The sequence below is a fragment of the Cherax quadricarinatus genome, chromosome 48 (genome assembly GCF_038502225.1).
Source record: "Cherax quadricarinatus isolate ZL_2023a chromosome 48, ASM3850222v1, whole genome shotgun sequence".
NCBI lineage: Eukaryota > Metazoa > Arthropoda > Malacostraca > Decapoda > Parastacidae > Cherax > Cherax quadricarinatus.
This window is the reverse complement of record NC_091339.1, coordinates 18,260,700-18,284,563: the sequence shown is the minus strand read 5'-3', so window position 1 is coordinate 18,284,563 and position 23,864 is coordinate 18,260,700. Positions and strand designations below refer to the sequence as shown.

Sequence of the window (23,864 nt, the reverse complement as noted above, 5' to 3'; positions counted from 1 at the left end):
TGTTTAGTTTAAAATAGCAACTTTAAGGTGTTTTCTCGGATGGTCTTAATAGTTTTATTGGCTGTTTTTTGGTATTTGATAGAATGGAAGACATATTTAAATGTGTGATTTGGTTGGTTTCAGGTAGAAAATATTCAGTTTTTGCTGATTTTCCTGAGGATGATAAGGGCCCCCCCGAGTCTGTTTTATGGGTTTTTAATAGGTCTGATTCAATTATTGGGATGCTGTAAATCATGAACCTTTGTGCCTGGTTATATTTTATTATCTGAGAACGTAAATCTTTCTCCAGTCACATTCCATGTTATACAGTTTTATAGTATGATAGGGCTGTCTTATGTGATCGTTAAGTGGGGACCCCCCCTTTTTTTTCAGTCAACACATTCAGTAACTTAATGTCTTATTTAGCTGTAGTGACATCTTTTACATTCTTCTGAGCAGGTGACTGTTTGTGCTGTTTATGCTTTAGCTTTTATTTTTCCCCCCTCATCATTTCTAGTTGTACAAATGATTGAGTCATTCATGCACAGTTTACTTGCAGTTTGCATCACATTTACACATTCTCTAAGCATATCTTACACTTTTCATTTCCTTCAAAAACTTGTAACATTTCACTTATTCTTCTTAGCACCTCCAGCGTTATTAGTATTTCTTCGGCGCCATGATAAATATCCAGAGACCAGATAATGATAAAAATACAGTAATAAAAACAGATTGATAAAACAGTGAGTGAGGCATAGGATGTTTTCAGAATGCAGTTTAGGTAGTGTGGGTTGTCAGTGGAAGGAAAGGAGTCATCTGCTAGGGCATGTAATACCCAATTTTTTCAGCAGTGATAGAAGCGCAGTTACACAGTTAACAGGAATAAATTCCTAGTCCCATTTATGAGATTTATGCAGTGAAGGAGTTTAATGTTTTCTTGAAAGATTGAATTAGGGGTCATAGGTAATTATCAGGACTGTAGTTTGTTAAATTATATATCAATAATTATCTTTGCTACTTTTGTACAGTACTGCTAAAAGTTTGATACCGGTCATTTTAAGGCTTTGGAATTGCATAGCAGGGGAACTTTTGATTGCCATAATACTTTTGACCATCTATGGTGAATTATTTACATGACAGCATATGTCTTAATATAGTTCTTCATAATATTTCAGATTAATTGTTTACTCGACAACATATGTCTCAATGTTTCAGAATTGTGTGGGAATTCACTAAACTGTAAGAGAGGCTTCTTCTATATTACTGGTAAATCTTGTCTTCATATAATGCTAGCATTTGCTTTCATTTTTGGTTCTGATGAGCTTGGGGCATAAGGCTTGTATATTTGTTATGAGAGGTAGGTTATGCTTTGGGACTGTGACTTAGTTATTATAACCCTAACATATTAACTGTGCTTCTTGAGTTAGTGTTTGGTTGATAATTCACTGTGGTGCATTGTGTGTGGGGGGGGGGGTGTAGCATAGGCTGCTGGAGATAAAAGGTATAAAATACTTATATGATGGAAAATAAACACAAATGCAGTATAATGTGATCCTTTATTGGCTATGTTTCACCCACAGAGTGGGCTTTATCAAGTTACAAACAGATCTGTTTGTTTCAAATACTCACAAACAGATCTGTTTGTGTCTATAAAGCCCACTGTGTGAGCAAAACAGTCAATAAAGGATTTCATTATACTGAATTTGTTTTTATTTTTCCAGTATTAGTTGCTGTTGTAATAACCCTTAACCTGTTTACTGTCGGAAGCCTCTTACAGTGTCAGCATTTAAAAAATGAAATGGTAGATAGTTTTTCTGAAGGCAGTGACACCAAAAATACAAAATATGATGGAAAATTTAGGAATTATGCAGGTGCAAAGTTAGCAATCTGGGCACACTTTATGTATGTATTGGCAATTTTGCTCACTTTGATTCCTATCTTAAGCAAATTCCAATACTTTGATCAAATTCTTAGATACTTTACTAGCATACTTTCTGTTCTGTTGATTGAGCACAAGAAACTGCACATTCAACTATAATAACTGCTTTATAAACTGCACAGAAGTCAGTAATTTGGCCAGATTTACTCGATTAAAAAAATTCCAATTTGAAAATAGTCCAAAATAAACACTATACATTCCAGGCACTAAAGCAACATTTTTTTTTTTTAATCACATCTTCAGGCCTCTCCATTTTAAATTAATCATCATAAAAAAAAACTAAGATTTACCCTGTCTCAGATAAAAAAAATATACATAACCAGGACTGATTGGTCATGGTTTACAGTACCTTAAATAATTGAATCATACCTAGTAAAAACCCATGAAACAGACCAGGTGGTGTTGGGGCCCTTGCCCGTCCTCAAAAAATCATCAAAATTCTAATTTTTCCGTTACAGTGGACCCTCGGTTATCGGCCGTGATCCATTCCAGAAGCTGGGCCTAAAACCTAAATGGCCGAAAACTGAAATATTTCCCATAAGAATTAATGCAAATACAATTAATCCATTCCAGACAAAAATATTCACGAAAAAGATACTTTTTTAAACAAATCAATATTACATACCTTTATTGAAGACTAATGCTGGCTTCTGGAATGCCTGCTACACTTCCTGCATATATGCTTCACTTCCTGAATGCCTGCTACACTCCCTGAATGCCTGCTACACTCCCTGCATGCCTGCTACATTCCCTGCATGCCTGCTACACTCCCTGCATGCCTGCTACACTCCCTGCATGCCTGCTACACTCCCTGCATGCCTGCTACACTCCCTGCATGCCTGCTACACTCCCTGCATGCCTGCTACACTTCCTGCATGCCTGCTACACTTCCTGCATGCCTGTTACACTTCATGCATGCCTGTTACACTTCATGCATGCCTGTTACACTCCCTGCATGCCTGTTACACTCCTTGCATGCCTGTTACACTTCCTGCATGCCTGCTACATTTCCTGCATGCCTGCTACACTTCATGCATGCCTGCTACATTTCCTGCATATCTGCTACACTTCCTGCATGTCTGCTACACTTCCTGCATGCCTGCTACACTTCCTGCATGCCTGTTACACTTCATGCATGCCTGTTACACTTCATGCATGCCTGTTACACTCCCTGCATGCCTGTTACACTCCTTGCATGCCTGCTACACTTCCTGCATGCCTGCTACATTTCCTGCATGCCTGCTACACTTCATGCATGCCTGTTACATTTCCTGCATATCTGCTACACTTCCTGCATGTCTGCTACACTTCCTGCATGCCTGCTACACTTCCTGCATGCCTGCTACACTTCCTGCATGCCTGCTACACTTCTTGTATGCCTGCTACACTTCCTGCATGCCTGCTACACTTCTGCATGTCTGCTACAGTCCCTGCATTCCTGCTACACTTCCTGCATGCTTGTTACACTCCCTACATGCCTGCTACACTCCCTACAGGCCTGCTACACTCCCTACATGCCTGCTACACTCCCTACATGCCTGCTACACTCCCTGCATGCCTGCTACACTGTAGCAGGCATGCAGCCTGATTTCAAGCTGTTTCCATTCTTGAAATCAGCCAAACTCATCTCTTTTAGTAGTACAGCTTCTCCTTACTTAGCGACGCACTCGTTTACCGACAATTCAGACTTATGATGGGCTCTCTGACCAGTATGATTACCTAAATACTAATGTAATATGTATATTTAGAGATAATTTTCTCTATTCTGTTTATTATAATATACAGTAAACAATGTATAAATATTTCAAAATGTACCACTTAGCGACGAATTTGTTTACTAACGTGGGCTTAGGAATGGAACTCTGTCGTTAAGTGAGGAGAGGCTGTATATCTTTCATTCTATCAAATGTTACCAAAAAAACATGATAAAACCATAAAAAACATTCTAGAAAACACCTCAAAGTTGCTATTTTAAATTTATCAAACACAAGGTCATTGTTTTCCTTTTCCCTATCATGCACCACATGGGGCAGGATTTTTTTTTTTATACTGTGCACATACTGCACAGACTCATTCTCTTCTGTCTAGGCCAAAATTTACTGCTCACAGCTTATCTGAGGAAGCTGAACTCAAACTGTAGATTTACATAAGCGGCCCTGGTGTTAATAACTCAGAACTATGGATGAGATGATGAAAGTGTTAAACTGCTGAAGGGTCTAAAGTAAACATGCCTTCGGTGCTTTTGATTTTGAAAAAAAAAAAAATTAGCATTTTATCTTGCCAAAAAAATTTCCATGGTTTTAGATGTGTAATAAAACAAAAATGAGTGAAATCTGATAATTACTTAATCTGAATATTTAAATTTGATGTTGGTAATAAATTTATGGCAGCATGAGTGCTTGCCCTTTAAGGGAAGTTTGCGTTAATTTTTTTTTTTATGACTTTTTTCCAGTTTTTCTAATTTTTATGGATCATACGTTTTACATCTGTATGTTTACATATCATATTTCACTTATATTTGTTGCTCAGTAACACTACACAGATATAAATGGCATTTACTGAAGTTAATGACATTTTCCCATTTGGCATACATTTACATAATTGGCAGCCTAAGAAACCAAGTATAAATTAAATATATAATTTGATATACGTATTCCTTAACCCTTAAACTGTCCAAACAGATTTACATTCACATGCATAGTGCTCCAAAAGTAGATCTACATTTTTTTTGGCATATTTTCAAATAATGTATAACAAAAAACGTAGATCAAAGTTTTTTTTACACGTTTTCAAATTTTAAAAAAAAAATCTACGCTTTTTTTGCATACTTTCAAGTGTTGAAAAAATGTAGATCTACGTTTGGACAGTTTAAGGGTTAAGCAATGATAAAGTTTTATCCTGGAGCTGAAATTAAGGATTGAACTGTTTTCGTGTCAGTTTGTCTTATAATACTTTATGAAAGAGTAAAAACTTGGTTATCCATTGTCTTGGTAAATGTGTTACATTGTAAAACTACAGGCAGACCCCACTTTACACCTCTTAGTTTTACAGCGTTTTGCTAATGCAGCTGTTTTCAGTTGTACCTATTTTTCATTTATTCACTTCCCACAATAAATATATTCACCACTCACTGTAAGCTAAGGACAAAAAATATTTTAAGGTAAGCAATGTGTGTACTGTATATGCATTTTTTTTAGACCTAGCTCAGTTGCTCACTTAATGTGATAGTGTAAATATGTTATCAGGTGAAAATAAGGCTTTACAGCAGTAGCCCAAAGCCTAACCTGCTATATAAGTGGGGCCTACCTGTCCATATTGTATGTCGATTTTTTAGTGTTGTGTGCGAAAATTGATGTAGTTACTGATTTTTTTTAAACAGGAATCCTCACAGTAGTTACCAGAAAGTATTGATGAGTAATGCTGCTACATCTGCCCTGAGACTTCACCAGCGAATCCCATCAGTCCAATTCTCACGAGAGTTCTTTGCTCAGCTGTTGATGGAAGACTCGGCACACTATCTTCTCTATTCTCTGATCTTCATGTATACAGCTCCAATCACAATGGTCTTGGCCCCAATATTCCTGTTTGCTCTGTTGCACTTTGCCAGCTACTCTCTAGGACTTTTAGATGTGAGTATGAATTTGGTGTGGCAGGTACAGGTTCGCCATCACTAATCCGGCACTAATTTCAGCTAGCATAATTTCAAATTTCATCATTATACTGACTCGGAAATTGTGCAGATGGTTGTAAATCCACAGCAGCAATTCAATGGAGGAGAAAGCATTGATGAAAATGAGGAAGATGTAACAGAAAGAGTCTCTACTGATAGATTAATTAAGCGTATTCTAACCTAACCACTCTGTAATCCAGCAAACTCACTAATCCGGCACACTACAGGCCCCAATGATGCCGGATTAGTGATGGCCGACCTGTATTTTTTTTTTTATTCTTAGCAGAGAAAGGCTTCATTGAAATTTTTAGTATTAAAATTTTCATTAATAATCTAATGAATCAAACATATTTACAACAAACCATTAACTAGAAATGAAAACTGGACATCATTGTAGTCCATCCTGGACCATTTTCAGGTTGAAAGTGAATAAGAAAAGGGAAGAGAAGAAAGCCAAAAGTAAAATCAAAGCAGTAGAAGGTGAGGAGACAGCTAAGGTCAGGTTAAGTCACCAGTGTTCTGAAGATTAAGAGAATTTAACGGTGTATTGAAAGAGGCAAGCATTTATAGCAACAAAGCTGAGTCTAAGATTCATGTTAGTAAGTTGAGTGTATATGGGCTGACATCTCTTATTTAAAGAGGGTAAGATAATATTTGGAGTGGGCAATTGTCTAGGATTTAGGCCCTTAACATGACAAAAAATGTGTAGTTAATGTTGCCAAGATGAACACTGCTTTTAGTCCTTAAGTGTATTAGAAGGGCAGCAGCCATTTTCATGTATGTATTGAGAGAGGATCATGAAATTAAGTAGACACCCAAAGTAGCAGTGGCAGAATTAAATTATGAAGAAAATTAGTAGAAACAGCAGTAGAAACTTGTATTAATTTTTGATGAATTTTGGAATTAATTTTAGTAATTTTATCTAAAACCAAAAATGAAAATCTGGTAAAAGCTAAAAAAAAAAAAAAAAAATAATTCTTGTAGATGTATGCTTTCCAATTTTAATTGAAAAACTGGAATTAGATTACAAAATGCAACAAATTAAATTTACTTAAGGTACAATTTTCTTTAAAATATCCTTGACTATACACTAGTGCTAATTCCCAATTTCTAGATCAGAATTTTTTCAGGTTAAAAATTTCTTTATCTTTTTTAATATGACAAAAAGTGCAAATCATACACATCATCTGTATAGTGATACCAACACTCTTATATGGGTGTGCAGCATGGGTTGTTAATGCTGAGAGCGAGGAGGTTGGAGGCAGTGGAGGTGCCATGTCTGATGGCAATATGCGGTGTAAATATGCAAAGAATTTGTAGCTTAGAGATCAGGAGGAGGTGCAGAGTTAGGAAAAGTGTTATCCAGAGGGCTGAGCGGTTGTTGAGGTGGTTTGGATATTGAGAGGATGCAACAAAATAAGATGACTTTAAGGGTTTATAAATATGTAAAGGAGGAAAGGCAGGGTCGGGGTTGCTCTAGTAAAGGATAGAGGGAGGGGGTAAAAGATTTTGTGTGCAAGGGGCTTGGACATCCAGAAGGTGTGGGTGTGTTAGGAGTGAGTGGAGGCAAATAGTTTTTGGGACTTGAGCTGTTGGTGTGAGCAAGGTAACATTTTGTGAAGGGATTCCAAGAAACTGGTTAACTGGACTTGAATTCTGAAGGAGGGGCAGGGCTATTTGAAGTTTGGGGGGCATCTGAACAGTGGTATTGGCATGCCTCTGGTAAGACAGTGATGGAGTGAATGATGGTGAAAGCATTTTTTTTTCAGTTCACCCTACCTCGTTTGGAGACGGCCAGTGTGTTAAAAAATAACGTAATGCAATTTTAGGAACAGTTTAATTTAGACTGGTTTCTTTCAAGTATTTTATTGTATGTTATGTTTATAGAGGGGCCACAGATATATCAGATCACTTTCTAGTTGTAGCTACACTGAGAGTAAAAGGTAGATGGGATACAAGGAGAATAGAAGCATCAGGGAAGAGAGAGGTGAAGGTTTATAAACTAAAAGAGGAGGCAGTTAGGGTAAGATATAAACAGCTATTGGAGGATAGATGGGCTAATGAGAGCATAGGCAATGGGGTCGAAGAGGTATGGGGTAGGTTTAAAAATGTAGTGTTAGAGTGTTCAGCAGAAGTTTGTGGTTACAGGAAAGTGGGTGCAGGAGGGAAGAGGAGCGATTGGTGGAATGATGATGTAAAGAGAGTTGTAAGGGAGAAAAAGTTAGCATATGAGAAGTTTTTACAAAGTAGAAGTGATGCAAGGAGGGAAGAGTATATGGAGAAAAAGAGAGAAGTTAAGAGAGTGGTGAAGCAATGTAAAAAGAGAGCAAATGAGAGAGTGGGTGAGATGTTATCAACAAATTTTGTTGAAAATAAGAAAAAGTTTTGGAGTGAGATTAACAAGTTAAGAAAGCCTAGAGAACAAATGGATTTGTCAGTTAAAAATAGGAGAGGAGAGTTATTAAATGGAGAGTTAGAGGTATTGGGAAGATGGAAGGAATATTTTGAGGAATTGTTAAATGTTGATGAAGATAGAGAAGCTGTGATTTCGTGTATAGGGCAAGGAGGAATAACATCTTGTAGGAGTGAGGAAGAGCCAGTTGTGAGTGTGGGGGAAGTTCGTGAGGCAGTAGGTAAAATGAAAGGGGGTAAGGCAGCCGGGATTGATGGGATAAAGATAGAAATGTTAAAAGCAGGTGGGGATATAGTTTTGGAGTGGTTGGTGCAATTATTTAATAAATGTATGGAAGAGGGTAAGGTACCTAGGGATTGGCAGAGAGCATGCATAGTTCCTTTGTATAAAGGCAAAGGGGATAAAAGAGAGTGCAAAAATTATAGGGGGATAAGTCTGTTGAGTGTACCTGGTAAAGTGTATGGTAGAGTTATAATTGAAAGAATTAAGAGTAAGACGGAGAATAGGATAGCAGATGAACAAGGAGGCTTTAGGAAAGGTAGGGGGTGTGTGGACCAGGTGTTTACAGTGAAACATATAAGTGAACAGTATTTAGATAAGGCTAAAGAGGTCTTTGTGGCATTTATGGATTTGGAAAAGGCGTATGACAGGGTGGATAGGGGGGCAATGTGGCAGATGTTGCAAGTGTATGGTGTAGGAGGTAGGTTACTGAAAGCAGTGAAGAGTTTTTACGAGGATAGTGAGGCTCAAGTTAGAGTATGTAGGAAAGAGGGAAATTTTTTCCCAGTAAAAGTAGGCCTTAGACAAGGATGTGTGATGTCACCGTGGTTGTTTAATATATTTATAGATGGGGTTGTAAGAGAAGTAAATGCGAGGGTCTTGGCAAGAGGCGTGGAGTTAAAAGATAAAGAATCACACACAAAGTGGGAGTTGTCACAGCTGCTCTTTGCTGATGACACTGTGCTCTTGGGAGATTCTGAAGAGAAGTTGCAGAGATTGGTGGATGAATTTGGTAGGGTGTGCAAAAGAAGAAAATTAAAGGTGAATACAGGAAAGAGTAAGGTTATGAGGATAACAAAAAGATTAGGTGATGAAAGATTGAATATCAGATTGGAGGGAGAGAGTATGGAGGAGGTGAACGTATTCAGATATTTGGGAGTGGACGTGTCAGCGGATGGGTCTATGAAAGATGAGGTGAATCATAGAATTGATGAGGGAAAAAGAGTGAGTGGTGCACTTAGGAGTCTGTGGAGACAAAGAACTTTGTCCTTGGAGGCAAAGAGGGGAATGTATGAGAGTATAGTTTTACCAACGCTCTTATATGGGTGTGAAGCGTGGGTGATGAATGTTGCAGCGAGGAGAAGGCTGGAGGCAGTGGAGATGTCATGTCTGAGGGCAATGTGTGGTGTGAATATAATGCAGAGAATTCGTAGTTTGGAAGTTAGGAGGAGGTGCGGGATTACCAAAACTGTTGTCCAGAGGGCTGAGGAAGGGTTGTTGAGGTGGTTCGGACATGTAGAGAGAATGGAGCGAAACAGAATGACTTCAAGAGTGTATCAGTCTGTAGTGGAAGGAAGGCGGGGTAGGGGTCGGCCTAGGAAGGGTTGGAGGGAGGGGGTAAAGGAGGTTTTGTGTGCGAGGGGCTTGGACTTCCAGCAGGCATGCGTGAGCGTGTTTGATAGGAGTGAATGGAGACAAATGGTTTTTAATACTTGACGTGCTGTTGGAGTGTGAGCAAAGTAACATTTATGAAGGGATTCAGGGAAACCGGCAGGCCGGACTTGAGTCCTGGAGATGGGAAGTACAGTGCCTGCACTCTGAAGGAGGGGTGTTAATGTTGCAGTTTAAAAACTGTAGTGTAAAGCACCCTTCTGGCAAGACAGTGATGGAGTGAATGATGGTGAAAGTTTTTCTTTTTCGGGCCACCCTGCCTTCGTGGGAATCGGCCGGTGTGATAATAAAAAAAAAAAAAAAATTTTTTATATAATTATTCTCCTCTTAGGTCATGGGCCAGTACAATGCCTTGGGATCACGGTTTCTCATCTCACTGGTAGAGTTTCAGCACAGAAACATTCTTCGTGGAGCTGCATTTGTGGAGATATTTCTCATGCCCCTCTGCATCCTACTACTATTTCTGTGAGTATGTTACTGGTACTTTGTTAATTTTTTTAAATATCAGTAAATATGTTAATTTTTTTAAATATCAGTAAATATGTTACCTATTTTGAAAAAAAGAATGGTAGATATTTTCAAATTATAATTTGTATTAGACATAAAAGAATTTTTATGTAGGCTGATATATCTAGTGACTGGAAATGTATTTTTTAATGGTTAACCCTTTCGGAGTGGGTCCCGTTGTACTACGGCTTTGAAGCCCAGGTCAGTCCCATTTCTCTACGTGATGAGCTCAGCTCTCTCAGATAATCTGTGAGTAGTAAATTTGGGCCTAGATATGCACTAATGACTTGTCTAGCTGCTGGTTGAGCATGGTGCACACACACTGGCTAATGCTTTGCCATCTGTCACTGTGGTGTACACTTACTTTTCTGTCTGTACATATTGTACATAGTGTACATACTTGTATGCAGTAAGGCCCCACTTATACGTCAGGTTAGGTTCCAGGCTACTGCCGTAAATTGGAAATCGCTTTAAATGGAACACCTTTTTTTCCACTTATAAATGCAAATAAATACTAGATAACAAGTTTACACTAACATATATTAAGTTAGCAATAGAACTAGGCATTAAAAACAATATAAAAAGTAAAACACACACATAGTACACTCATTACTTACCTTAAAATATTTGTAGTCTTAATGTAGGGTGAGATGAGTAGTATTTATTGTAAGAAATTAGGTGCGGTAGGTATGGTAGCCAGCAAGGCTACCGCACCTACCATACCAGGCCACCTCACCTACACATAATATACTACAACATTTAAAGCGTCCCAGAGCGATAAAATGTATATACAGTTCACTCATTACTTTTTTTTTTTTTTCCAACAAGTCGGCCGTCTCCCACCGAGGCAGGGTGACCCAAAAAAGAAAGAAAATCCCCAAAAAGAAAATACTTTCATCATCATTCAACACTTTCACCACACTCACACATTATCACTGCTTTTGCAGAGGTGCTCAGAATACAACAGCTTAGAAGCATATACATATAAATATACACAACATATCCCTCCAAACTGCCAATATTCCAAACCCCTCCTTTAAAGTGCAGGCATTGTACTTCCCATTTCCAGGACTCAAGTCCGACTATATGAAAATAACCGGTTTCCCTGAATCCCTTCACTAAATATTACCCTACTCACACTCCAACAGATCGTCAGGTCCCAAGTATCATTCGTCTCCATTCACTCCTATCTAACACGCTCATGCGCGCTTGCTAGAAGTCCAAGCCCCTCGCCCACAAAACCTCCTTTACCCCCTCTCTCCAACCCTTTTGAGGATGACCCCTACCCCTCCTTCCTTCCCCTATAGATTTATATGCTTTCCATGTCATTCTACTTTGATCCATTCTCTCTAAATGACCAAACCACCTCAACAACCCCTCTTCTGCCCTCTGACTAATGCTTTTATTAACTCCACACCTTCTCCTAATTTCCACACTCCAAATTTTCTGCATAATATTTACACCACACATTGCCCTTAGACAGGACATCTCCACTGCCTCCAACCGTCTCCTCGCTGCTGCATTTACCACCCAAGCTTCACGTCCATATAAGAGTGTTGGTACTACTGTACTTTCATACATTCCCTTCTTTGCCTCCATAGATAACGTTTTTTGACTCCATATATACCTCAACGCACCACTCACCTTTTTTCCCTCATCAATTCTGTGATTAACCTCATCCTTCATAAATCCATCCGCCGACATGTCAACTCCCAAGTATCTGAAAACATTCACTTCTTCCATACTCCTCCTCCCCAATTTGATATCCAATTTTTCTTTATCTAAATCATTTGATACCCTCATCACCTTACTCTTTTCTATGTTCACTTTCAACTTTCTACCTTTACACACATTCTCAAACTCATCCACTAACCTTTGCAATTTTTCTTTAGAATCTCCCATAAGCACAGTATCATCAGCAAAAAGTAACTGTGTCAATTCCCATTTTGAATTTGATTCCCCATAATTTAATCCCACCCCTCTCCCGAACACCCTAGCATTTACTTCTTTTACAACCCCATCTATAAATATATTAAACAACCATGGTGACATTACACATCCCTGTCTAAGACTTTTACCGGGAAGTATTCTCCCTCTCTTATACACACCCTAACCTGAGCCTCACTATCCTCATAAAAGCTCTTTACAGCATTTAGTAACTTACCACGTATTCCATATACTTGCAGCATCTGCCACATTGCTTCCCTATCCACTCTATCATATGCCTTTTCTAAATCCATAAATGCAATAAAAACTTCCCTACCTTTATCTAAATACTGTTCACATATATGCTTCAATGCAAACACTTGATCTACACATCCCCTACCCACTCTGAAACCTCCCTGCTCATCCGCAATCCTACATTCTGTCTTACCTCTAATTCTTTCAATTATAACCCTACCGTATACTTTTCCTGGTATACTCAGTAAACTTATTCCTCTATAATTTTTACAATCTCTTTTGTCCCCTTTCCCTTTATATAAAGGGACTATACATGCTCTCCGCCAATCCCTAGGTACCTTCCCCTCGTTCATACATTTATTAAACAAAAGTACCAACCACTCCAACACTATATCCCCCCCTGCTTTTAACATTTCTGTCATGATCCCATCAGTTCCAGCTGCTTTACCCCCTTTCATTCTATGTAATGCCTCACGTACCTCCACCACACTTACATTCTGCTCTTCTTCACTCCTAAAAGATGGTATACCTCCCTGGCCAGTGCATGAAATTACCGCCTCCCTTTCTTCCTCAACATTTAAAAGTTCCTCAAAATATTCTCGCCATCTACCTAATACCTCCCTCTCCCCATCTACTAACTCCCCTACTCTGTTTTTAACTGACAAATTCATACTTTCCCTAGGCTTTCTTAACTTGTTTAACTCGCTCCAAAATTTTTTCTTATTTTCATTAAAATTTCTTGACAGTGCCTCTCCCACTCTTTCATCTGCTCTTCTTTTGCACTCTCTCACCACTCTCTTCACCTTTCTTTTACTCTCCATATACTCTGCTCTTCTTATAACACTTCTGCTTTGTAAAAAACCTCTCGTAAGCTACGTTTTTCTCTTTTATCACACCCTTTACTTCATCATTCCACCAATCACTCCTCTTTCCTCCTGCCCCCACCCTCCTATAACCACAAACTTCTGCCCCACATTCTAATACTGCATTTTTAAAACTATTCCAACCCTCTTCAACCCCCCTACTACTCATCTTTGCACTAGCCCACCTTTCTGCCAATAGTCGCTTATATCTCGCCCGAACTTCCTCCTCCCTTAGTTTATACACTTTCACCTCCCTCTTACTTGTTGTTGCCACCTTCCTCTTTTCCCATCTACCTCTTACTCTAACTGTAGCTACAACTAAATAATGATCCGATATATCAGTTGCCCCTCTATAAACATGTTCATCCTGGAGCCTACCCATCAACCTTTTATCCACCAATACATAATCTAACAAACTACAGGTCTCCCTCAAAATTCGCGAGAGTTAGGGGATCAAGAGCCTCGCGAATGTTGAAAACCGTGAATGTTTGGTGCCCCAATATATTGTAGGGAAATATATTACAATACTGCTTCCTTAACTTGTTGAAGCATGAATAATCATAAAATACATGAAAACGTCGTAAATTGTACTAAATATATACATGTTATGCTTTAATAACGTATGTTATTTAATAACATGTTAATAACATGTATGTTATTAAATATCACAGACCACCACTGCCTCCACCAATGCCTCCACCACTGCGAGTCCCTACTACCCTCCGTCCGACCCCCGCAACTGGCAGCCAGCCCTCCCACCACTCAGTGTGGTGAGTGTTTTGTTTGTTCATTATTTGCTATTAAACTACTGTATAAATAATGTAAACACATTCATGACTGCATATTGGAATGGCTATTAGGAAAGGTACTAGACAGTGACATCATGTGTTTACTCTTGAACACTGCAAAGAATCGAACATTTCTGCTATTGCTAATAATAACAATAATAATAATAATAACAATAGTAATAATAATAATAATAATAATAATAATAATAATAATAATAATAATAATAATAATAATAATAATAAATACGATATAATTGAAGAAGGAAATTGTACAAAAATACGAGGGAGTGGTTGACACATCGTCAGTGTGACTTTGTTTATGCTGGAGTGAGCATTAGTCTCCCTGCTCTTCCAAACATTTCACAATAATTCAGTTGAGGCAGTGGTATTTAATAACATATATGTTATAAATAATAATAGTACATGTTATTATTAATTTTTTTTTTTTTTTTTTTTTTCAACAAGTCGGTCGTCTCCCACCGAGGCAGGGTGACCCAAAAAAAGAAAGAAAATCCCCAAAAAGAAAATACTTTCATCATCATTCAACACTTTCACCACACTCACACATTATCACTGCTTTTGCAGAGGTGCTCAGAATATAACAGTTTAGAAGCATATACGTATAGAGATACACAACATATCCCTCCAAACTGCCAATATCCCAAACCCCTCCTTTAAAGTGCAGGCATTGTACTTCCCATTTCCAGGACTCAAGTCCGACTATATGAAAATAACCGGTTTCCCTGAATCCCTTCACTAAATATTACCCTGCTCACACTCCAACAGATCGTCAGGTCCCAAGTATCATTCGTCTCCATTCACTCCTATCTAACACGCTCATGCACGCTTGCTGGAAGTCCAAGCCCCTCACCCACAAAACCTCCTTTACCCCCTCTTTCCAACCCTTTCGAGGACGACCCCTACCCCTCTTTCCTTCCCCTATAGATTTATATGCTTTCCATGTCATTCTACTTTGATCCATTCTCTCTAAATGACCAAACCACCTCAACAACCCCTCTTCTGCCCTCTGACTAATGCTTTTATTAACTCCACACCTTCTCCTAATTTCCACACTCCGAATTTTCTGCATAATATTTACACCACACATTGCCCTTAGACAGGACATCTCCACTGCCTCCAACCGTCTCCTCGCTGCTGCATTTACCACCCAAGCTTCACATCCATATAAGAGTGTTGGTACTACTATACTTTCATACATTCCCTTCTTTGCCTCCATAGATAACGTTTTTTGACTCCACATATACCTCAACGCACCACTCACCTTTTTTCCCTCATCAATTCTATGATTAACCTCATCCTTCATAAATCCATCCGCCGACACGTCAACTCCCAAGTATCTGAAAACATTCACTTCTTCCATACTCCTCCTCCCCAATTTGATATCCAATTTTTCTTTATCTAAATCATTTGATACCCTCATCACCTTACTCTTTTCTATGTTCACTTTCAACTTTCTACCTTTACACACATTCTCAAACTCATCCACTAACCTTTGCAATTTTTCTTTAGAATCTCCCATAAGCACAGTTTTTATGTAGTAGGTTGGTAGACAGCAACCACCCAGGGAGGTACTACCGTCCTGCCAAGTGAGTGTAAAACGTAAGCCTGTAATTGTTTTACATGATGGTAGGATTGCTGGTGTCTTTTGTCTGTCTCATAAATATGCAAGATTACAGGTACGTCTTGCTACTTCTACTTACACTTAGGTCACACTACACATACATGGACACGTTTATTTATACACACTCATCTGAGTTTTCTTTGATTTTATCTTAATAGTTCTTGGTCTTATTACTTTTCCTTTTATATCCATGGGGAAGTGGAATAAGAATCTTTCCTCCGTAAGCCATGCGTGTTGTAAAAGTCAACTAAAATGCCGGGAACAATGGGCTAGTAACCCCTTTTCCTGTAAAGATTACTAAAAAGAATAAGAAGAAGAAAATTGTTATTATTAATAACATGTATTATTATTAACATGTATGTATTTAATAACATATATGCTATAAATAATAATAGTACATATTATTAATAACATGTATTATTATTATTAACATGTATGTTATTAAATACCATTGCCTCAATCACTGCCTCTACCACTCCAGTCACACTCAATCTACAAGCACCAAACAATGAATTATTGTGAGAGGTTTGGAAGAGCAGGGAGACTAATGCTCACTCCAGCATAAACAAAGTCATACTGACGATGTGTCAACCACTCCCTCATATTTTTGTACAATTTCCTTTTTCAATTATATCATTATTATTATTATTATTATTATTATTATTATTATTATTATTATTATTATTATTATTATTATTATTATTATTATTATTATTATTATTATTACTATTACTATTATTACTATTCTTATTATTAGCTGTAGCAGAAATGTTTAATTCTTTGCAGTGTTCAAGAGTAAACACATGATGTCACCGTCTAATACCTTTCCTAATAGCCATTCCAATATGCAGTCATGAATGGGTTTACATTATTTATACTGTAGTTTAATAGCAAATAATGAACAAACAAAACACTCACCACACTGAGTGGTGGGAGGGCTGGCTGCCAGTTGCGGGGGTCGGAGGGAGGGTAGTAGGGACTCACAGGTGGCGGGAAACTTAAATATGATTTGGCGGCTGGGAATTTGGTGGCTGGGAATTTGGCGGTTGGGAATTCGCGAATGTGTGAAGCTCGTGAAAGTTGAAAACGTGAATGTTGAGGGAGACCTGTACTTTCATTACGTGCTACATCATACCTTGTATATTTATTTATCCTCTTTTTCATAAAATATGTATTACTTATTACCAAATTTCTTTCTACACATAGCTCAATTAAAGGCTCCCCATTTACATTTACCCCTGGCACCCCAAATTTACCTACTACTCCCTCCATAACATTTTTACCCACTTTAGCATTGAAATCCCCAACCACCATTACTCTCACACTTGATTCAAAACTCCCCACGCATTCACTCAACATTTCCCAGAATCTCTCTCTCTCCTCTACACTTCTCTCTTCTCCAGGTGCATACACGCTTACTGTAACCCACTTTTCACATCCAATCTTTATTTTACTCCACATAATCCTTGAATTTATACATTTGTAGTCCCTCTTTTCCTGCCATAGCTCATCCTTCAACATTATTGCTACTCCTTTAGCTCTAACTCTATTTGAAACCCCTGACCTAATCCCATTTATTCCTCTCCATTGAAACTCTCCCACCCCCTTCAGCTTTGTTTCACTTAAAGCCAGGACATCCAGTTTCTTCTCATTCATAACATCCACAATCATCTCCTTCTTATCATTTGCACAACATCACGCACATTCAGACTTCCCACTTTGACAATTTTCTTCTTCTTATTCTTTTTAGTAATCTTTACAGGAAAAGGGGTTACTAGCCCATTGTTCCATTGAGCTTGGGAGTGCCCATAACCCTAGTACTTATAAGTTAAATGATGTAGAACTTAGCCATACAGATTGCGAAAAGGACTTGGGGGTTATGGTGAGCAGCAACCTTAAACCAAGACAGCAATGCCTAAGCGTACGTAATAAGGCAAATAGATTACTGGGATTTATATCAAGAAGTGTTAGCAACAGAAGTCCAGAGGTCATACTGCAGCTTTATACATCATTAGTAAGGCCTCACCTAGATTATGCAGCTCAGTTCTGGTCTCCGTATTACAAAATGGACATAAATTCGTTAGAAAACATTCAGCGTAGGATGACTAAATTAATACATAGCATTAGAAATCTTCCTTATGAAGAAAGATTGAAGACTCTTAAGTTACATTCACTTGTTAGACAAAGAATGAGGGGAGACCTGATCGAAGTGTATAAGTGGAAGATAGGTATTAATAAAGGGGATATTAATAAGGTCTTGAGGATGTCTCTCCAAGAGAGAACCCGCAGTAATGGATTTAAATTAGATAAGTTTAGATTTAGAAAGGACATAGGAAAGTATTGGTTTGGAAATAGGGTAGTTGATGAGTGGAACAGTCTACCTAGTTGGGTTATTGAGGCTGGGACTTTGGGTAGTTTCAAATCTAGGTTGGATAAGTACATGAGTGGGAGGGGTTGGATTTGAGTGGGACTTTCACATCAGAGCTTATTTCTTGGGTGGCATTGAAAATTGGGTTGGGCAAATGTTTTGTTAGTGGGATGAATTGTAAAGGACCTGCCTAGTATGGGCCAGCAGGCCTCCTGCAGCGTTCCTCCTTTCTTATGTTCTAATGTTCTTTTACAACACGCATGGCTTATGGAGGAAAGATTCTTATTCCACTTCCCCATGGATATAAAAGGAAAAGTAATAAGACCAAGAACTTTTTTTTTTTTTTTTTTCAACAAGTCGGTCGTCTCCCACCGAGGCAGGGTGACCCAAAAAAGAAAGAAAATCCCCAAAAAGAAAATACTTTCATCATTCAACACTTTCACCACACTCACACATTATCACTGCTTTTGCAGAGGTGCTCAGAATACAACAGCTTAGAAGCATGTACGTATAAAGATACACAACAAGAACTATTAAGTTAAAATCAAAGAAAACTCAGATGAGTGTGTATAAATAAATGTGTACATATGTGTGTAGTGTGACCTAAGTGTAAGTAGAAGCAGCAAGACATGCCTGTAATCTTGCATATTTATGAGACAGACAAAAGACACCAGCAATCCTACCATCATGCAAAACAATTACAGGCTTCCGTTTTACACTCACTTGGCAGGACGGTAGTACCTCCCTGGGTGGTCAGAGGTGAGTAAACACCATAAAAAAAAAAACGAGAGAGAGAGAGTACATGAGAGAGGACAGATGCAGTTATGCAAACAAACCAGACGAATGCATCTGGTTTTAGTTCAGTAAGTAAGTACGTAAGTAAATTTATTCAGGCATACACAAATATAGTTGCATAGATTATCATACATAGCAGCATACAGTGGACCCTCGGGTAACGGCATTAATCCGTTCCAGATTAAATATAGATATACATACAGAAAACAATGACAAATATAAAGCACTAATAAAATGGGTAAATGAACATTTAACATCACACTTACCTTCATTGACACTTGTTGGTGTATGGAAGACAAGTAGGAGGCAAGAGGCAGGCGAGTTTATTATGCTTCAATATGACACTATCACAATTCATCTAATATGACATAATAAACAATATTAATAACACAGAAACATGATATATATTCTAGAATGAATAAAATATCATAATGTATGTGAGGAGTAAGTGGTGGTGGTGGTATTGGGTTTATAAAGGCCACTGAGAGAAGCTGTACATATTAGTGGTGGTGGAGGCGGCAGCAGAACCTACCACCACTATTCACACTTAAACAATGTATGTAATTTATAAATAAGAAATATTTACATTTTAATTTATAAATAAGTAAGTAAGTTTATTCAGGTATACACAAATACAGTTATATACATACATTATCATACATAGCAGCATATGTGTAAAGTACCTAGGATAACCAAAAAAAGTCAGAGTGATTTACATATTTCCATTGGGGTCCTTTTATATTTACACACATTTACTTTTATACTTACACTTTTATATTTACACTTACCTTGGAGGAGATGTTAGTTTAATTAGTTAGTTTGATGGAGGAGATGCAGGCAGAGGTTTAGGGTGGTGGAAGATAGCAGGGTGGCGTTATGTTCATTGGCCCGATACATATCCAACAACATTGGAGAGTTACTTTCGTGTCGTTTTTCTATCGCTTACTTGCTAAACTTACTTGCTACACTGTTAATTCTACACTTTATCACTGGCTGGCACTAGTCTTTATCGATACCTGCTGCTTTAGTATCGTACATATCGTTGAATCACTGCAGAAGGCACATTCTCCCCTCTCTCTTCCTCCTCCACTTTGGTACTTTGCTACGAGTTTTTTCTTGAATTTTGTTGTGCTTCTTTACCACAGGGCTGGCACTGGAAGCTTTCTTTGGGCCCATGGTGGCTTATTTAGCAGTTACAAGCACTAAATACAATGGAATAATACAAAATATATCACATGTATGTGTGGAATCGTCCTCCGTGGCTTGTAAACAATGGCACACTGGCTTTACATGGGCTCAGGCCGCGTGGACACGTTCGGGATGAATGTCCTTAACCCTTTGACTGTTTCAGGCCCCTCTCTGAAACTGTCATTCTATGTCGCTCAATTTTTGAAAAAAAAAAAAAAAATTTTTTCTTATGAAATGATAGAGAATCTTTTCCCGATGGTAATGACACCAAAAGTTCGAAATTTGGTCGAAAACTCATGGAATTATGCTCCCACAAAGTTAGCGGTCTCGGCGACATATGCGTATCGGCGATTTCGCCGACTTTGAGTCCTATTTTCAGCCAATTCCATTGTTCCAGTTGACCAAACTCATAGCTTTTTCTTTAGAACTCCATTTTATCTATCAGCTGAGTACAAGAAACCTCCCATTTACTAATTTGGACTACCCAATATGGTGGTCAGAAATTGGCAATTTGGCCAATTTCACGCAAACTAAAAAAGATGTCAATTTCAAAATAGGGTCCAGAATAAACAAGGTAGACATTCGTGGCACTAAAATAACATATGCTCTGTTCATTAGTCACATCTCTAGGCCCCTCTTATATTATTATTGCTTTCTATTTTGATTTTTTATTCATACAAAAAAATACAAAATTTACTGTTATGCAGACTACTGCATTATTGTAAAAATGGTATAAATAATATCAGTGCACTAGTAAAAGAATATTAGACTCCTCAGTTGATGTGTATTGGACGTGTGGTGTGATTTATTTACTCCTGAACATTGGTAAAAATCGAACATTTCCGCTGCTTTGAGCTCAGTTTCAAAGTCGTTTTCATCGTCAAAGTAATGAAAATCATCTCTATTTCTGTAATATGTTTTCAATTTTATCACCTAAGACCATGAAAACGCGAATACAACGATAAAAACTATACGAAAATACACCTCAAAGTCGGCGTTTTATTCCAAAAAAACGATCAGTTTTTTTTTTCTCATTACGCAATGTGTGCTGCAGGATTTTTTTTATGTGGTGCACACTGACCACACAGACCCATTCTCTCACATGTGGGCCTACCAGCTTTCTCCCGCTTGATTTGAAGCCGCTAGAATTATTGAGTATATATATGTCAGAAACATTGGCTCGTAAGACGTATTTATACATCGAAAACAGTCGAAGGGTTAACTGAGTTCGTGGGTGTTAGCCGAGCCAATATTTTGACACAAAAACGTGCTGCTATCTGATTTTGGCGTTAGCCGATGCCGCCGTTACCCGAGGGTCCACTGTATATGTAGAGAACCTAGGATAACCCAAAAAAGTCAGTGACTTATTTCCATTGGGGTTCATACGTTTATATTACTATACCATAATACAAACACTACATTGTGTTAGAGTTGTCTCCACATTGATACAGTAGAATAAATAAAGAGCAACACTTCCATTCTCATGCAACACCATTCTTAGAAGAAATGACGCTCTGAGTGAAGGCATATGAAAGGAATAATTTTCTCGTTACCCCAGTAATATTATAGTGTACACATTGTCTCTGATGTTGGACTAGAGAAAACGTTATTCAGGAGGGCTCCACATATACAGCACCTTCTATTGGGTGTTCCACATTTTGTTGGCTTCAAATTGAGCCATTGTTCATTATGTTCCACCTGTTGGCAAAAATCGCCAGCAGGTTGAACAATGGCTCAACTGAAAGCCAATGAAAATATGGAACACTGAAAAGAGGTGCTGTATATGCAGGGCCCTCCTGTATTAGAAAGGACTTCAGTATTATTTGTAATTTAAGGGTAATTTGATTATTAAACCTTTAAGTGTCTTATATAGGTCTACATCTAAATCTTAGCACACTCAGATATGCTGTGATTGGTATATTTTGGCCTAGCCATGAGAGAATGAATCTGTCAGGAGGGTGTGAGCAGTATCAAAAAAAAAAAAAAAATAATCCTGCCCCCTCATGCAGTGCATGATAAACACAGCAAACCTCTGACCCCGTGTTTTGGTTAAAATAGCAACTTTGAGATGTTTTCTCAGATGTTTATGATTTTATTGGCTGTTTCCCAGTGCCAGTAAAAATTAGATGATTTTGTTTCGTTTCATACTGAAAGTGGTCTGAAATAAACCACGAAGTAGAGGAAATGTTTGATTTTGGGTAATTTTCCTATGGAAGGTTGGGTTCCCACAGCCCCTCTTCTAGTCCATTTTATGGAATTTTTACATGGTTTGATTTTATTATTTGGACAGCCTAAATCATGTATATTTTACTAGCCAAGAAATAGTGTAAGACTTAATTCATTTTTTTTTGCGATTCAAAATGAATGGCAGGTGTTATATAGTAAAGACCTGGGAACATGACTAGTGAACAGAGGAAAGGTTGCTTTAGTGGCTGCAAGTTTGTGTAAAATTAGCCAAATTACAAACTTTGGGAAATTTGTAGAGTAGCTCTGATGGTTGAATGAACAGTTTCTTATGCTCAGTTGATTGAATAGAAGGCATACTAGAGAAATAGTAAGGATTGGGTCAGTTTAAGTAATTTAATTGGACTTAAATAGGCCTCAAAGTGGGAGAAATCACTACTTCATAAATTGCTCTCAGACTGCCAACTTCACACCTATGTAATTTCATAAGTTTTCCATCAGATTTCTTATTTTTGGTGTCATTACATTCAGAAAAAGATTTTCTACCATTTCAAAAGATGAAACTATTTTTTAACAGCGGTGCTATGAACACTTAATTTTGAGGGTCGTGATATGTTAGCAATAAATCATTCTCTGTGAAATTGCTCTGATGCTAAAGGCAATAAAATTTCAGACCATGTTACACAACCAGGGATCATCCATTCTTGCATTGATTTGTGCAATTTTCCTACTTCTATATTTTCTTGCTCTGTTCCAATGCTTAGAAATTTTTACTCAGCTGCATTCTCTTAAGTCAGTTACAATAAACTCTCCATGGGCTCACAGTTGAAGGACCTGGGCTTAATCCTGAGTGATTAGTGACACATGGGAATGATTCCTTTCACCTACTGTCCCTCTTCACCTTGGACTAAATAGGTACCTGGGTATCAAGAGACTTGTGTAATGTATCCTTGGATATGATAGATTAAACTAAGCTTTAAAATTAGGTGAGGTAGGATAATAGCTCATAGCTTGTAAATTCAACAGTTAAAAAAAAATTTCAAAATGCATTGGTTACATGAAACTCAAACTTGGTCCTCTCTTGATGACCATGTCTGCATAGATTGCTGGGTTGCACTTTTGATAGATTAGTCAATTTATCAGCAATCTTGCCATTTGTATTTCCAATCGCTTCTTTGATGTCCTTTGTAGTTAGCCTGCTGTCATTTCAGAAAGTTTCACCTTGGAAGCAAGATTTATTTTTGACATCTATAATTGGTCTTTTGAATTGGTCTATGAATCTTTCCAACTGCTGCTTTCTGATGTAATTGCTCTACTTCCCAAAATCATTTTCACCAGATGACCTTCCCCTTCATATACCCTTTTGCTATGCACTTTTCATAACTATAAAAGCAAATGGCCAGGTCATTGACCAATACAGATTTCTAAAAATTAGGTTGCAGTCATGCTGACACCCACAATGAACGAATTACAGTTTAACAAAAAAAAAAAAAAAAAAAGATAATGGCAGGAAGCACTGTGTGCTGAAATTTGTTCCAGCAAGACATTTAAATATTATTAGAAATGACCCTTTTAGGGGATACTTGTACAGTTCAGGAAGTAATTTAAAAAAAAGTAGTTTTTAAAGCATTTATGTTTCTTGCCTTATTTAATGTTGAGGAGTGCAGTACACTGCA

At 37.8% G+C, this 23,864-nt stretch overlaps 1 protein-coding gene across 1 annotated transcript in view; it reads left to right on the top strand.

Annotated features, from left to right (window-relative positions):
* Positions 1–23,864, top strand: part of Kr-h2 (Krueppel homolog 2) — a 28,047-nt gene that overhangs the window by 3,246 nt on the left and 937 nt on the right. Inside the window, exons 3-4 of the mRNA XM_053787093.2 lie at positions 5,298–5,547; positions 10,004–10,137. Of these exons, the coding sequence (XP_053643068.1) occupies positions 5,298–5,547; positions 10,004–10,137 (384 nt within the window). The remainder of the gene's footprint in view (positions 1–5,297; positions 5,548–10,003; positions 10,138–23,864) is intronic.